Genomic DNA, 17,126 nt, shown 5'->3' on the forward strand with positions numbered 1-17,126 from the left:
TTTTCTGACAAACATCCTCTTCCCTCTGCAGCAAGCATCTCAAGCACATCCCCTCTCCTCTTGCCACCCATGAGAGCTATACCAGTCAATTCCACGCAGTTGTAAAGAATCTATTTTTAAAGGTCTTTAAGTTGATGAGAAATGCTGACCTCAGAAAACTGTGAATCACAAACCCCCTTTTCCATCTTTCCTGCCCATGCTCTCCCTGTGGAAGCAAACCACCACCATCTGGTCATCTTGCTCCAGAGTCACCACCAGGCTAGCGCTGCATTTTGTTGTATTTCCAAAAATCTTGTCCATGTCCATCCCACAGGTCAGATTTGCATTCCCTCACATGGCTGACCGTGGCAACGTCCCCTCGTGCAGCACTGGAGTGAGGGATGTGGTGACTCACCAGCCTCCCCGTGTCCCATGCCAACCGGCTGTTTGCTTCTTTGAGTGAATTGTATTGTTGTAGTCACGTTGCCACATTTGTAACTACACAATATTTTTTTATGACAACCAGAAGTTCAGTTTTATAAACAGATGCTGTTGTGGGCCTCTATTACTCAGCTGGATCAGCGTCAGTCTTTTTTTCCAGGCTGCGGTCTCTGTACTGTGCTCTGAGTCAGACACAACCCTACAAACATTTCTTTGAATCGCTGGTTTCCTCCCAGAGACTCTTGACACCTTGCCAACAAAGCAGGGCGTAGCTTACTAACTTTTTTTTTTTTTTTTTTTTCCTCCCTTTCTTTAAAGGCAGACTGATTCATAGTAACTTCTTTAAAACAGAGCTAAGTGACACCACCCTCCCATACCACCGGAGGAAACTTAAACCACCACCAGGTCACTCCCCTTCACTACAGCTCCGCACTCCGGCACAGCAGCGCCGCAGTCCCCCACGCTCCTGCTTCCACAGGTGCCAGCACCGCACGGTAAGAGTTTCTCTCCAACAGCTTTACCAACTTCTCTTGCTCACTGGAGCCCGATTCCTTTTCCTTGCAGCTCCAGCCTGCTTTTACCTTTCATTCTGCCACTTCAACTTGGTGAACAAATTCAGCACGGGACACACCTTAACCTTTCAGCATTTGCGTTGAAATGCAGCTGTGTAACGGGGCAAAGAAAGGCGTTGGGTAGAATGCTGGCTCTGGCAATGTAATTCTCACCTTTAGGGCATGTGCAGCAGGGAATCATCATGGGAAGCCCGACCTGGTCTAGATGTGGCATGGAATTGCTGCACTCTTTTGGAGCAGCACTGGCACAGTTTATGAGAAAACCCTGCTTGAAATTAGGACTGCACGTTCAACACTTCTGACTCTCGCTGACATTTTTCTGCATGACTCTATTCTCTGTCCTCTCTGTCAGTAGTTTGCCAAGCTCTAGTTTAGAACAGCAGTCATTTTTCCAAGTGGAGAACGGGAAGTTTGGGGTGAAATGGAAGTTCTCTTTTTGCTATGGGAGACCCTGTAGAGATCCTGTAGCCAAGCCCCTGCTTAGCCAAAGCCATGTGGTGAGTAGGAATGAATGCATACTGTGCCTTCCTGGGCAGCACAGGAGCATGGAGCGCTGAGGGGAAGTGTAGGATTGCAGGCTGGCAGTTTTCCCTGCTCACCTGCCTTTCTCCACACAACTTCCCCCTCTCTCCCTCCCCTCCTTCACCACTTCTCTCACTTCATCTGTCTGCCGTGTGTCCTGCGGTCAAATGCCTAAACTATTTTTTGAGGTCTGAGAAAGGGAGCTCAGCACAGCCACTTTGCTGGCACCAGGCTTCAGTTCCAATAGCAGGAACCCTGCCTGCCTCTGCAGTTTCATAGGACAGAAAGAGACTGAAGCAGTGCTTAGCCCAATCCAGCTGCAAATCACTGGAACTGGGGTTGGTGCTGTGGGCAGTCACTATAGGAATGGCTGTGAAGTTAGGCTGACAGCAGGGTGGATTTTATTATTTGTTGATGTCCTCTTTGTCCCGGATGCCTCCTGCTAGAGAAATAGCTGTGTTTCAGAGGCCGGGGAGCTGACTGAGGCAGTGTTTCCTGAGCAACTTTTGCCTAAAGGCTTTGAATTCCTCAAGGCACCTCTGAGAGCAGCCTTGTCCAGGCACTGGCCACTTGACATTGCTGGATAGAGTCCACTCACATACTGTGAGCCTTTTCTCCTGAGCAAACACAGAGGAGGGAACATGGTATGAAGAGTGTAAAAGCACAGAGCTTGCTATCTATCTATCTATGATAACAGAGGTCTGAGCCAGCCAAAATCCCCCTCCTAACAAGTCTCACACCACTGTCAAACTTAGGGACTACATGAAGACTGAGGGTAGTCTCAAGGAACTGCATCCGAATGGAAGCACCTCAGTCTTGCTAACAGCTCTTTGGTTAGAGGCAGTTCCTCGTGGCAGGCCCTGCAGTCAGCTCTCCTGGCTATGGCTGACACTTGGCATGCAGTCCAAGCTCCCCTCATGCAGCAGCTGGGCATCCCTGCAGGGCATGTGCCATCTCAAGGAGAACTCTGAGTGAGGTGGAGCTGAGCCACACCCAAGGTCACACTAACAGGCATGGGATTTGAGATCCCACAGCTAGTGCTGCCTATAGCTCTGCTGGGGACAGAGGCTTGGCAAACCGGCCCTGCTGGCCTAGCCGGTGGTCTTTGAGTTTTGCCTTGTGTGTGCAATGCAAGTGCGTGCAGGAGTTGCTGCGTGGTGCCCTGAGGTGGAAGGGAGGTTGTGTTTTGAAACAGCTCTGGAAGATGTGCTGATAGAAGCCAGCATGTTTTGGTGAAAGGTACACCTCAGGCCTTGCTTAATGTGACGGAGCAGGGGTTTGCTGTGAGCATGAATCCATCTCCCCGTTAGTCAGCTCCCAGCTGAAAAGCTGGCACATGGCATTCAGCCCATGCTTGTTGGAGAGCACGAAATATCACTACTGGATTGGTCACTCCTCTGCTCCTATTTTTTGATGTGACAGCACCATCACACAGTACAAAACAGAGCAGCCGGCAGGGCGTGGCACTCCCTGTTGCTTTGTTTTTTTTCTTTCTTTCTTTTTTTGCTGTCCTCTTGTTCACATGCAAAGAAAGTAATGAAAAAGGACTAAAAGATACGATTTCTGCACCATTCCTTCGAGGTAAGAAGAAGTAAGGGCAACAGAAGTGCTTTTTACATCTCCAAAAGGGAGAGTGAGGAACTGGGTCTCCTATCTCCCCCACTAAAGATGGATGCTCAACATACCATGAGTCTCTTCTGCTGAGGCAAAGCTGCATTCACAGGAAACCTCTTTTCCATGGCCTTGCTGGACTGATAGCTGATAGCTACAGTGCAGCCCTAAATGAATGTGCCTAAGCACAAGCTTAAACCTTGCCAGCACCATCCACATTCAGTCATCCCATAGCATAGAGTCGAGCAGCAGTTCCCCATATAAATTACCCAGAGGGAATGATAGAGTGCCTACACTCTTACACCTCTTCCTGCTATTACACTCCAGGCAGGACAGCAAAGAAGTGCATCTGAGGACCGCAATCTGGAGCAGGGTTTTTTTAACCTCCTTTTGGAAGTGTTTTAGAAAGAACCTCCTGAATTTAAACAGCTGGCCAATGAACAAAGGAAACCCTGGCCAAATTTACAGCTCTATGCATCCTCCTTGCTCTGAACTGTTTGCAGAGGGCAAACAGATTACATGGAAGCTTCTCTCTGAGTAAGATCAAACATAGTCCATAACCTGACATGGTAGGGAGGGACAAGTTAAGGCAACTCTGCTTTTGAATCCACCTTCTCCAGAAGAGTGACCAGTTCACCAAGCTCTTAGCAAAGATTTAACCCTTTGCCCCGTAAGAATCAACTTGTACCATAGGTATGGGGAGACACCCATGGTGAGCTCCTAGGGACAGGTCCTAGGCTATGCAGAGAAGCACAATGAATGACTGAGCACTGGCATGGCTGAGGGCAGGTGAGCAGTGACTAATGCCTAAGGCTTAGCTCTTGCAATGTGGCAGACACATTTGAATTTGAGGAAATCCAGGGTGAAGGCCTTTGTTGCCCTTTTGCCCTTACAGGGCAGTCTGCTTAAGGTGGGGAGTTGTGAAAGCAACTGCCAGCCAGGACTGGGTCCAGGATCCACATTCTTCTCATTCCTGAGAGACATCTCCCTTATGGGCTACAACAAGCTTCTGGAAGAGATAGTGAGAGACATGGGAGCAAGAGGGGTGAGCTGCAAATGCTCAGAGCTGGGAGCTGGCTGGTCAGGGTCTGCTGAAGAACAGCTCCAGGAACATAGAGTCAGCTACATGATAGTTAGCTCCAGCAAGAGCAGCCCAGCCAATGTAGTGTGCCCCAGCAACTGGAGTTCTCTGGTGGAATCTATTTCCATACGTAACATAAACTCGAAAGATCTCTGTCTTAAGTGGCTCTGCCAGCCCATAATAATTGCAATTGGAAGTAGCCCTTTCCAAGACAGACAGGAGGTTTAACTTCATGACCACCTTCACCCTACTCCACAAAGAGCACAGACCAACACCAGGCTGCACAGCACCCCCTTGCTTTTGCCTTGTGCACAGGAGCCAATACTTTACTCATCCTCTCTCTGCACCCTATTCCGCATTGTGGGTTGAAAGAAAGACCCATAGAACAATTTTACAAGTTAATCCTTCATAGTGTTTTCCAAGCTGGTTTGTAGGAACCTGGGCACCTTGGAATCAGACTGACCCAAAAGCTCAGACTCTGGAGATGTCTATGTCACACCAACCTTGGTGTCTCAAAGACTGTATTGACATATTCAGAGATTTTTCAGTCTTAAGAAGGTGAATGCTATCTGGTGAAGAACTATCTCTTTACTCACTCTTGAAACAAAAAGGGGGAAATCTTTATAATATCAATGTAAATCAGAGATTTGCAGTTTTAATTCAAAGATGAAGACAAAACACAGTCAGTGTCAGTTCCACCTCTATCTACAGACTATCACAAGAAAGATAAGCGGCCAATCCCAGCAGAAATGGTATGTGCACTTTTGCTTACACCACACTGTAACCTGAACTTTCCTGTCAGAGCTGTCAGATGGTTTCTCCCACGTGGGCACTGTCAAATTCACACAGATAAATATGTGCAGTCATGCGGAATCTGTGCATAAGGATGCACGCAGACACACACAGCTCAGACCTGCCTCTATAGAAACCACAGTCACACACATCCCATTCATACAGGGAGCCATGCAGCAGACACACACCCCTACACGTACTGCATCATCTCCCAGACAGTCTTCCCACAAGTGTTTCTCATCTATCTTGGCATCTTCTCTGAACTCCTGCAAGTCCCAGCAACTCCCAGCCTTTCCTGATATCTGATTAACCCACCCAAGGACCATCAAACACATCGTGGGTGAGTGTGCTCCCCAGAGCACTTCATGGAGTGTGGAGAAACCCCTCTGTGCTGCTGTCAGCTTTGCTCTCCCCTTCCCATCCTCCTTTACTCTCTGTCCATCAGTCCCAGTCCATGGTGTGTCTAGCGTACGAAGTGACATGTTTTCCACCCACAGCAGCCGCTGGCTGCCTGCCAGGCCCCAGGCAGCTGTCTCTTCCCCTTCCTACTACCAAGTGAGCTTTGGAGTTTCTGTTGATTTTGTCACATGGCTGAGCACTCCAGGGTGGTTTCTTTGGGAGAAAATGCCGATTTCTCTGCCCTAGGAACTCTGACATTTCCCCACTCTCAGATGAATCACGAGCATGAGAGCTGTAAAACTCCAGTGTGTCATCTTTCCTGACTCCCCCCTGCATCTGTCAGCAAGCAGAGGTTTGTTACCAAGGGTGAATTCTCAAGAAAGTGGTTTGGTCCCACAAGAAGTGATTCACGTGCTTTGCCACTCCCTTGGGAAAAGAATTGCCCCTGATCCCTTGAAGACCATACCACCAGAAAATGCATCCCAAGAACCAGACAAAATATTTCATTTACTTAAGTTTATTTTCAGCTGTGACCCCTCAGGCTGCTCTATGCTTTCCTTCTGGTTGACATTCAGCTACTTCTCATTGTACCTCATGTGGTCACCACAGACAGGCACCACCCATGCATACACAAAATCTTCTCGTTGCCACAAACCAGAGGCTCCAAAGTTCTCTGTGCACCCACGCACACCTCCTGCCCAACCTTTTTCCCACACATGCGAAATCTCTTTCCAGAGGCACCAGCCTACTCATCTACATCTCCATAAAAAGCATCTAACTTGTAAATTGAGTCAGGCTGGTCTGTCAAAACCAGGTTCTTAACAGCCATGCCTTTATACAGTGGTTTGTAAAAGCCTGGAGTCAGCAAGGACTGCAGATTCAATTGTATCTGAAGTGAGAAGTGGAGCAAAGGTTGAAAGCAAAAAAGATCACTTCAGGTGCTTTCTTATAATTGCCATGAGCTTTCTAGTATCAGTATAATGGGTCCAAAGTCACGGTGCCACCAGAATATCACAGAGAATGTCACATCTGCAGTCAGCTAAGTAGCCTTGGGCATGATGAGAATTCATGCTAGTATTGCACGTGATGACAAAGCATGTGATCATAGCATCCAGGGCATAAGAGGCAGCCAGGGCCTCAGTGCAGTCAAAGACAGATCCACAAATTCTGTAGGAGGTTTTATTCTACCCTGAGATTTCCCCTACTGCATTAGGGCAGCATTGCTATTTGTAGGTTGGCTTTGCCCTGAGAAATGTACCAGTGACAGAAGTGGTAGTTTGAGTTTGTAACTGTTTCAAATAGTATCATACACTTTGTTTTTGCCATCCGATCTCCTTCCGTTTTGCCTTTCCTTTCCAAGTGGCCTCGGCCCTCACTCCAACCACCAGTATTTCTGCACCTACAGTGACTCAGTGCCATCACAGACAGCGGCTAGGTTCATGTGCTTTCTCTAAATGTAGGAAAACATATACTATTGCCATCTTTAGAGATAATGTACTTGGGTGATCTGACTTACTTCTATGTTTCTTACAGTCTGTGATGGCAGCCAAATTGCATGCATCTCATTTGCATTCAATCTATGGGCATTTTTGCTGGTATTCTTGCCAGAAGCACACAGTCTTTCCCCCAGAATGTTGAAAAATGGAATATCTCAAACTCAAGGGATTTCAGCAGAAAATCAGATTTTTAGGCAAGTCAGAGTTCACCACCACAGTGCTTACAGGAGGTGCAGTTTAGATATCATATGCTCTCTGGACAGTGTATGCTCTTTCTTTAGCCCGCAGCTCTCACAGTACTTCGTCAACTCATCCTGGGAGAGAGAGGTACCATCCCAAGAAGGAACCTCTCAGAGAGGAGAATGGGAGTGTGAGTCAGATGTATTCCATTCCTCAGGAAATATTCAGATCTGAAATACCTCAGACTTATCTGAGAGTGCTCAGATTTTTCAATCAAACAACCCAACCATTCCTGTGGAAATATTGTGTCCACCTTCTCCTCTACTTCTTTTCTCTGTAGTGTACACTTCTCCAGAATCAGTACCTAATCTGGCTCTTCCTCTTGTGTAACTCACTCTCCTTATTTGAGGAACTACACTATGGGCCTTTGTTATATCTCCAAGTGGCACTTGGCATTCCACTCTGATGCTATGCTAAACAGTAAACTGAGGGCAAGGACTCTTTTCTGGACTGATCTCCAGATAAAAGGATCCAAAACACATAATTAGACAGAGGGACTTTAGGGGTGATTATATTTTGCCTGCATGAGAAAATGCTTAGCTTTTCAAGGAGTGCTTGAGTGCTTAAACTTGATTTGGATGCAGCAGATCTATGTGTTTTCCTCCTGTATGTGTGCGCCAGTACTGTCGTATGTAGATAAAGTCTGTAATAATTATCCCTAGAGTTGTGGGTTTCTATTGTTTGTTTGTTTTATGTTTGTTGAAAGCTGATGCAGTGATTGTTATTCACAGTTACTGTTGGTGGAACTGGTTATTTCTCCTCATCCATCAGCACAGTTTGCTGTCATCAGCGCAAGATCATCTCTCTTAACTCTCCCATGCTGTTCAGCAGGTGCATGCTTCTTTCCAAACAACGTTACACCTCAGTAGTCATTTTACTCTCATGCCTCAGCTCTATTTTTCTTGGATTAGTTGGGATCTTACCTTGAGAAGGTGCATCAGAAGGCTCACTGTGGGATTCATGATTTGTTTGATTGATCGGTTCTTGAGAGGCAGTGCTGGAACTAACAGTGTCCTGAACACTTGCAGGGTTAAATAACTGTGGTTTTGAGAGCCTTGGGGTGAGTCAGTGGAAAAAACTGGCAGCTCTAGGAAGGATAAGAGTGACTCATAATCAAAGAAGAGCCTAAGGAACTCCAAATCCAGCTGCAGTTTAGGAAGGGGAATGTTAGAAAAGGCATTTGCATGCAATTGTGTTTTATTGCTCCAGCAATGTGACCACACCCTGAAGTGGAGAGAGATGTCTCACACTTAACAAATGGAAAGAGTATCCTGTCAGTCCTCAGTGCTCTGCCAACTTCTCTGTCTAATGGGAGGAAAAGTCCATGCCGGACAGTCAGAGGCAGAGATGACTTTATTTCAATGCCATTCAACCACTGGTCCTTTGAGATTGTTCTCTGGTGCTTTATTTAAAAGGAAGAGAAGGATGAAAGAAGGGGAAAGTGAATAGAGAGGGAGGCTTGTGCTTTAACTCACAAAGATTCAAAACTAAGCTGTGAACATATAACCCCAGGGTGGTTGTATTTGATAGCGTGTGTATTCAGGGAAAGGTGCTGATGATCTCAGGAAGGAGGTACATTGAAATCATCTCAGCAAACAGTTCTCTCAAGCAGTGTGAGAACTGGGCAGAAAAAAAAACAACAAACCAACAAAGGGAACAAAGGATTTGGTTTTCTCTTAGCATATTGGCCACAGTTCTGTGTGTGAATTTTTCTTTACACTGTGAAGTCATATTTTCTATCACTTTCATCATACAGAAAATGCATTCCAAAGCATTATTCTAGTCCTTTAGAGTATCATGAAAGTAGGTCTCCAGTCTTTCAAGCACAGTTTTTTTTTTTGAAGCTCCTCAAAAGTAATCAGCAAAAAAAATTGCTGAATTCATTTCTAAAGAAACTTGGAAAAGTACACCTATCTAGGAAAGAAAGTTTAGCCACTGTTCCATAAAGGCACAGCAGGAAGATCTGCCACGATTTGGTGTATATATATCAGTACATCATGGTGAGAACAGCATTCATTACACCCTATGTAAGAACCAAGGTGCTGAGAAGCAAGGATGACGAGCAGTCAAAGGGATGAGAGCATTTGATTCAAGTGCTCTATTCAAGGTTCCTGCTGTAGATAGATATATAACTTCATAATGGCAAGAGCAATGGTTTCTCAGCTCAAGTGGAGCTATCTAGATCAGTTCCCATCCAGCACTTTGAAACGCACATTTCTTTTGCAGTCAATGAAAAGAAGGGGTTTAACGCTCAGGTCAAATGTATTTATGAGGTAGCTTGCATATAGTAGTGAAAAATTGGCTTCTAGCAATGCTGAACATACACAAATGTCCATCATTAGAGTCAGAGAGGATCTCCTATGGCTGTACTTCCTCCCAGATCATCAAGGGAGGCACTGCAATGAAAGAAGTCATCATCAGTATCCAGGCCATCCAGATAAATCAAGTTCTAGAGCACGGGGAATATTGCTAGGACACCCCAAAGCAGGCAAATAAGCCAGGCTAGCATTCACCAAGCCAGGGCTAAACTCCCTAAGTTCTCCCAAGTGAGAGAAACTTCACTGTTGGTGAAGATTTTCCTGAGGAGATATAGGACCAGTCACTGGACCTTGTTTGTCCTTGTAAGGAATGATCTTGTTTGAATAGGAGGAATGCGTAACAAAGGCAATTCCCTTGAGTTCTTGAACTCAAGGCTAACACTGGCTTTGGATAAAGTGCCACTGGTGGATAAGAAATCTGCCCACCCACTGTGGTTTGGGAAAACTATATCCAAAGCAGTGCAAGGAGCAGCTGCAGTATTTTACAGGAATACACTCCCACTTACAGTCACAATGAAAGCAAACCCCCCCCCCCCCCCAAACCAAACAAACAAACAAACAAACAAAAAAAACCACAGGATTGGAAAAGGTGGAGTCAGTGAGTAAATAATAAAAATAGGAGACTTTAAAAAGCTTTTTGTCATAGTTTGATTGAAAGACATCATGACAAATAGTTGTATTGTTCCATGACAGTTACCACACCCTGTACACCCTGTACAAATGGTGACAGCATCAAACTTTATTACCTGAGTCACCTGCACCCAAATAACTTGACAGCCAACATTAATCAAATGCTTGACACTGCTCTTCAGTGGTATTTTAGTATCATCATTACCAAGAAATAGAGCAATTTCGCCCCGTGAAACTTTCTAGGAAGCAGTCTTACAGTGTTCATAGGGTGGGCCCAGCAAATTTTCCTGTCTGATTTCTGTGGTTGTGCTACTTGATTACTGATACATTTCTGGGAGGACAGGAAATATTCTCACTCACTTTGCATGAATTACCTGCACTTGCTCCCTCAGCTGAGATTTGTTCACTGTATTTCACATTTTCAGGGGAGAAGGCAATAGCCGTAATAAATAGTGTCATGAGTGCTATCTAAAGTAGATACCCCTCCCAAAAACCTTGTCTTTGCAGTGGCATGTTCATCAATGGTAATGAATCTTAGAAAAAGTAAAAGATGCAGGGTACAGAGGAAAAACAAGAAATCTGCATTACAAGCGAGTTACTGCAGTAATAATGTGATCTGCATGCCTCAAGTTTTTAAAGGGAAATAAACAGTCTTCTGTGCAAACCTAAGCATCTTCCTCTACCCCAGAACACATCAGTGGTGTTTCTATTCTGGTTATTCTCCACTACATAAGGGATCAGGCCATTGAGTATGAGCAGTTCCCCAGACCATTTTCAACTGCTGCTCAGCACGTGATGTACCCAAGGAATGCCCCTCCTCCATTCTGCACTACCTGTCCCACGTCCCAGACTGACTGGAGGAGGCTGTACAGCAAAAGGGAAAGGGACAACAGGAAGAGAAAATCTTTCCTGACCTCCGTGGGCAAAAGCTCTACTTCCTGGAGTGCAAGCCTGTAGTATGTTATTTTTACTTTACAGAACCACACTCCAATTTAAGCAACCTATGTATATACACAGGCTATTTTTACAGCGCTCCAAAGCTATCCACCCCTGCTCTACATCTCTTCCTAGTCTGGTTCCTTTACCTCCAGGCTTTGTTTAACTGCTGGAGGAACTACCATGCAGATTCTGAAAAAGTTTTTAACTATGGTTTTTTGTTTGTTTGCTTTTTATGCTTACGTGCTTACAGAGTGAAAGTAAAATCAGCCTTTTTTGTCACGTGTAAATAAAGCTTATGTCCCTGTTCATTGTTGGGGAGTTGGACTAGATGACTTTGAAGGGTCTCTTCCAACTGGAGAGATTCTGTGATTCTATTCCTTGATTCTGGCCTTCCCTTCATCTTCTCCTTTTGCTCTTGTTCTTCTTCAGATTTCTCTGCACTGGTGTCACCACTTAGGAAGGATCCAAGATGTTGGTACTACTGGCTGGTATCTTTGTGGTTCACATTGCCACCGTCGTCATGCTCTTCGTCTCCACCATTGCCAACGTAAGTAGGGGCTACCCTGGATGAGCCACGGAGCTTGGTTGTCACCTGCTGCATTAGTAGCCAACGACAGGGCTGGAAGGGGGACAGGTGCTTGGGTCTGGAGACTGAAAGCCTGCGGCCCAAACACACGTCGACAGCGGGAGCAAGTGGCCTTGTCAGCGCCGCCAAAGGCACAGGGGAGGCGCCGGGCACTCCGCTCCAGACCCCGCAGCCGCGGAGCTGGGCGAGGCCGTGCCCGGGGCGATGGTGACCCCTGGCGGCTCCGCGGCCCGAGCCAGGGCCCGGTTGCACACATCGCCACGGGAGGTTACAGCTCTTCTGCCGTCTCATGCTAGGCGAGGCAGAGGACAGATAACCTCTGCGATTTCTGTTGTAGCATGGGAACAGATTTTTCTTGTGTTCTGTCTGGACTAAATGCCCCTTGACATTCAAAGCCTGTGTCAGCTCCCACACAACCCGGCTGTCACTGGCATACTCATTCAGCTCTCAATCTTGTGGCACTTGAGCTGTGGCTGCTCCCCTTTACAGTTTAATTGTGGTTAAGGTGGTGCAGTCACCGTCCCTGGAGATGTTCAAGAACCATGTGGATGTGGCACTGAGGGACACGGTGGGGATGGGCTGATGACTGGACTCCATGATCCCCGTGGTCTTTTCCAATCTTAATGATTCTATGATTCTGATCTCACAACAGGGCAAAGGGTCCCAGTCGGAGGCACAGGGCTCTCTCTCTCATAACACAGTTGTGTCATTGTGTTTCAGGTTTGGATGGTGGGTAGGAATTCCACTGGAAATGCCTCCTGGGGACTCTGGATGTGGTGCAACAACACCTGTGAGTCGCTGACACCCAGTGAGGGCAATGCTGGTAAGTAATACCTCCACTTTTGTTGTGGTGATGTCTTGCCATGCTTTGTCATGCAGTGTCAAGGCTGAGCCCTGACCTTCTCAAATCTGCTCTGTTGGCAGCTTCCCTCAAAGCAGCGCAAGCCTTCATGATCCTCTCAATCATTTTCTCCGTCATCGCTCTTGTTACATTCATTGTCCAGCTGTTCACCCTGGAGAAAGGCAAACGTTTCTACATCACTGGAGCCATCACACTGGTTTGCTGTAAGTACACATGCTGGGCAATGGCTCTTCATGCTTCCCGGTGCCTCTGCAAGCACAACAGGCCACATGTCTGCCACTCATGGCCACCAGGGAAGTTATCAGCCAGCTAAAAGCTTTCAGTGGCCCACTTTTTGATTAAAAAAAATAAAAAAAGCATTGAGCACTCTGGGCAGCCTGATCTGGTGGGTGGTAACCTTGGCCACAGCAGGGTGACTGGAACAGGACGACCTTCAAGGTCCCTTCCAAGTCATTCTAAGATTCTATGATTCATAGAGGAACTGGAAAGTGATCTCCATATATTTTTAATTTAATTTAAATAATGAAAATATTTCCAGATTTTCATTGGACAATCCCAGTGAGTTCTGCAAATTCTCTTCATAAAAGAACAAAAAGCATTCAAGTATTACAGAGGGCAGGGAAATAAAGTTAGATAGCTACTGCTCAGGGGATTCAGTACATAGCACCAAACTGTCTGCAGATCTTATTACCTGATTACTTATTTCCTCCTCACAAAAGTTTATTCCCCCGTGGCATCCACTAAACAAGACCCAAGTGTCTTATGTCACCAAGTCCACAAGAGGAATTCTTTTGAAATAAGCCCAATGGATTGCAGCCCCTCTCTCAGATGACATAAGACATGCATTACAATCTCAATCCAGAATATTACCTCAAATGTCCTACAGCAATGCTGGTTTTTATACATTTTCCAATTCTTTCTTTTCCCTTCTTTCCTACAGGGATCTGCATTCTGATTGGAGTCTCCATTTACACAGCTCGGTTCACAAAAATTCAGTCTGTGAGCCAGGCAGAAGAGGTGACAAATGCTCACCATGGCTACAGCTTCATATTGGCCTGGATCTGCTTTTGCTTCAGTTTTGTCACTGGCATCCTCTACCTTGTTCTTAGGAAAAAATAAGGTCGATGAGAGTCCTGGGGAGAGGGTTAGCTGCTGGGAATGGGGAACAATTGCTCTGCCGAGAGAACTTTTGGATAAATAGAAAGAACAGGAACAGTCACCATCACCACTACTGCCACCACCATAGCAAAACAACAAAACTAGAATCTTCAGAAACTCATTCACCAAAGAGCAGGAGGAACAGAACTGGCTGATCTCTCATTCCTGGGACTGCTACACCAGAAATCTGCAAGTGACCCAGACCGCTGTTCTCCTTTTCTATCATAACTTCACAAGCATTCAAGCCCAGCAGTGATGACTGAAGAGCACCGAAAAAATGAGGGCTACATCTTTTTCCCTGTCTAGAGCCCTTCCCACTTGCCTTTCAGCGTGCCTGGTGGGTTGGGCATTCAGGCTTACAACTCCCTTTTTTGTCTATTGAAACAAATGGGATGGGACTTTTGTTACATTTATATATATATATACATATATATATATATGTATGCACATATATGAAAGACATTACATTGAGAAACAACCCAATAGAAATCAGATTAAATTAGTATTAAAAATACTACGGGAACAAGGCAGCTATTTTTTTTTTTTTTTTTAATTTTTATTTTTTGCTGTTCTGTTTCCTATTTGACATTCCCATGGTTGAATCAAATACTGGTATGAAGGGCAAGTATACAAATATACAAGCATGGAGGATGGAGAGAGAGAGAGAGAGAAAGAGAGAGGGCGGGAGACATACACAGGGGTTCCTAAAAATAGAGAGCGCAGTTGCTCAATGATGCACGTGCAGGGAGGGAATCCTTTGGGTGTGTGTCTGCACTAAAATCTTCTGTTCAGCTCTAGTACATAGCAACAGCACTGCAACAAATGTAGGCTTTTTTTTTTTTTTTCACATGAACACTCAGGACATGGTATGAATTGGGAGCCCCACCTTGTGACACAGCTCATCTCGATTGCAGATGCTACACGTTAGTAGAGGAAATGTATTCCCTTATAAGAGACTTGGAGAGATGAGACAGGACTTGTGAGTTCTGCTCCGTGCTGCACAACCTTAGGCCAGTCACTTAATCTGGTGCTTTTCCATCCTCCTAGACCTACCTCCTATGGTTGCTGAGAGATTTGGAGAACGCTCTTTGATTCAAGGTCCCCATGTGAAAGGCTGGCAGAGGATAGTCAGGCATTGTTAGTGCTGCAACCAGTGCATTTCTGTCACTTTGAAGAACCTCAGTCACAAGTGGAATTCATAAGGGACAAGAGGTTAAATGTGGCTCCATCCATAACTGAAAGGCAGAGAGTTCAAAAAACGTACAGGTGCAGTTTGTGCTCAGATACAATTGTCTCTCTCTCTCCCTCTCTCTTTCTGTTACATTTTCTTCTCATGTATACTTTATCAATTTGGTGGATTTACTCTAGTACTGTACGTTGGTGTTTCATTAACAAAGGTTATTTCATATATAGTCATTGTAAATATTTTGAAATGCATATTTTTAACTTTAAGGGTATAAAAATAAAATCTGATTCCCTTTATTATAAAGAATTTTGCTTGTATTTTTTCTTCATTAGCATTTCAGATATTTGTTAACAGAAGTATTTGCTGTATTCTCTGAATCAAAACTCACTCCTTTAGAACAATACAGGACTACCATGCCTTACCTGTCAGCCTTCAAGATTTCCCATTTTGGTAGGGAAGAAAAAGAACAAATTTTGAGGCTCTTTTCAGGCTTTCTGCAAGCTCAAACAGATAACATGGGCAGTGGTAACACTCAGCCCCCAGAGCCAGTCTTTACTTCACATCCAAAAGAGCTGAAAATGTACTTTCTTGATCATAGAATCATAGAATTATTTGAGTGGGAAGAGAGCCTTAAAGGTCACCTAGTCCAACTCCCCTGCAATGAACAGAGACATCTACACTAGATCAGGCTGCTCAGAGCCTGGTCCGGCCTGAACGTGAGTGCCTTCAAGAATGAGGCATTCACTATGATCTGTCAGAATCTCATGTCTGTGAATGCTACTGCCTACAGTGCTGCAATATTTATTTTGTCACAGACCAATCCACAGCACAAGTAAAACAAAATCACCAAGGTGTTTGTCTGGGACATTTGACTTTGTAGAGCTCTGTTCTCCTTAGATTTGTCTGACCAAACACAGTAGCAACTCCAAAGCTTGTGCAAAAAGTCCAAACCCCAGGACACAGGCAAGTCTCACCAAACTTGGAGTACAATCATGGGAGCACTGAGGTGAGACCTAGCAGGAATCTGCTTGTTAGGAACTTTTTTAATCGATTAACCCACCATAGGGTAACCTAAGAGACATGCTAACCAAGGGCAAAACCATGACAGGAATCTGTAGCAGGTGCAGTTCCACTGAAGAAGGACCTCATACACAGAAGGATGTGGGAAAGCTCATGGTGTGCTATGAGTGGACATTTGTTTTGGCTTAGGACGTCCCAGGAATCTTGCTGTTCCTCATCCTACTGGCACTCCAAGAAACGAAGGATAACCAAAGACCAGATAGCTACTAGAGAATGAGGGTCTTCTGTCTACACACCAACACTAGCAGTTGGAGTGTGAGCAGGGGCATGCTAGTCAAGGAGCTGGTATCCGTATCCTGCTGTTTCTAGCATGGCACACCTGATAATATGACATCTTACAGGATGACAAGGCAATCCCAACTTTACTGGGATGCCCAAGACAGACAGTAGACAACTGTCTCAATATTTTATACAATAGTCTACTTCTGCCTCACCACCATTGTCACTGGCAGCTTGGCAAGGATATGAAAGCTACTTGACACTTTGGGCAGCTTGTTTTGGTTCACAGGGGCTTTTAAAGGATCAGGGCTCTGATCTACATTCAGTAAAAATCACTGGGTTGTCTGTCATCTAGCAAACCTTACTGATCCAGTCCCTGAAATACAATCATCACAAATGAGCCTTTGCTTCATATCTAGTAGGTCTCATTACCAGCTTCTGAGTCCTGTTACAATAGGACATGGCAGGTCAGGGAATGACATTTGCCATTGGTGGGACAGAACACACCAAACAGAAAAGCAGAAGCCCCACAAAAATAAATCAAATGTTAAAGAGAAAGAAGTTGAAATGGATGGGAGTAAACAGCAGTACCAGTTGTGTCCTATGATTGGTGTTGGCTCAGAAGGCATCTTCAACACAACCTGGGGATACACTGACCCAGCACCACACAGAATGTAAGACGCAAAGTCATGGTAGTCCAGGAATAGCCATTGTAGAGATTTCAGGAACCAAGCCTCATGAGGGCCTGGACCAAAATGGAGTCAGGGACAAATCACAAAGGAGCCCTTGCACTGGGAAGAGAGGTCTAAGATACAAGAGAGGCAGAGAAACAAAATGCCTGAAGCTTCACAGCAAAGCAAATGAAGGATTCTCCCTCCTTGGTCTTTCTTCTGCATGTCACAAAGCAACACAATACAAAGAGGAAGAGATTTTCTATAAGCATTAATTCATGGCATTTGATGACACTAACTCAATCAGATCAAATAACTGTCTGATTAAAAACACACCAGGAGTT

The 17,126-nt window shown here is 45.2% G+C and overlaps 1 protein-coding gene across 1 annotated transcript; it reads left to right on the plus strand.

The window, feature by feature from the left end:
• Positions 1–757: 757 nt before the first annotated feature.
• Positions 758–15,115, plus strand: EMP1 (epithelial membrane protein 1). Its single transcript, XM_042889951.1, has 5 exons — positions 758–914; positions 11,450–11,567; positions 12,327–12,429; positions 12,531–12,671; positions 13,409–15,115. The coding sequence occupies exons 2-5, from the start codon at positions 11,490–11,492 to the stop codon at positions 13,585–13,587; spliced, it is 501 nt and encodes a 166-aa protein (XP_042745885.1). The 5' UTR covers positions 758–914; positions 11,450–11,489; the 3' UTR covers positions 13,588–15,115.
• Positions 15,116–17,126: the final 2,011 nt, after the last annotated feature.

The sequence above is a fragment of the Lagopus leucura genome, unplaced genomic scaffold, assembly GCF_019238085.1.
Source record: "Lagopus leucura isolate 7727_CA_CO unplaced genomic scaffold, USGS_WTPT01 Super-Scaffold_100159, whole genome shotgun sequence".
NCBI classification, from domain to species: domain Eukaryota; kingdom Metazoa; phylum Chordata; class Aves; order Galliformes; family Phasianidae; genus Lagopus; species Lagopus leucura.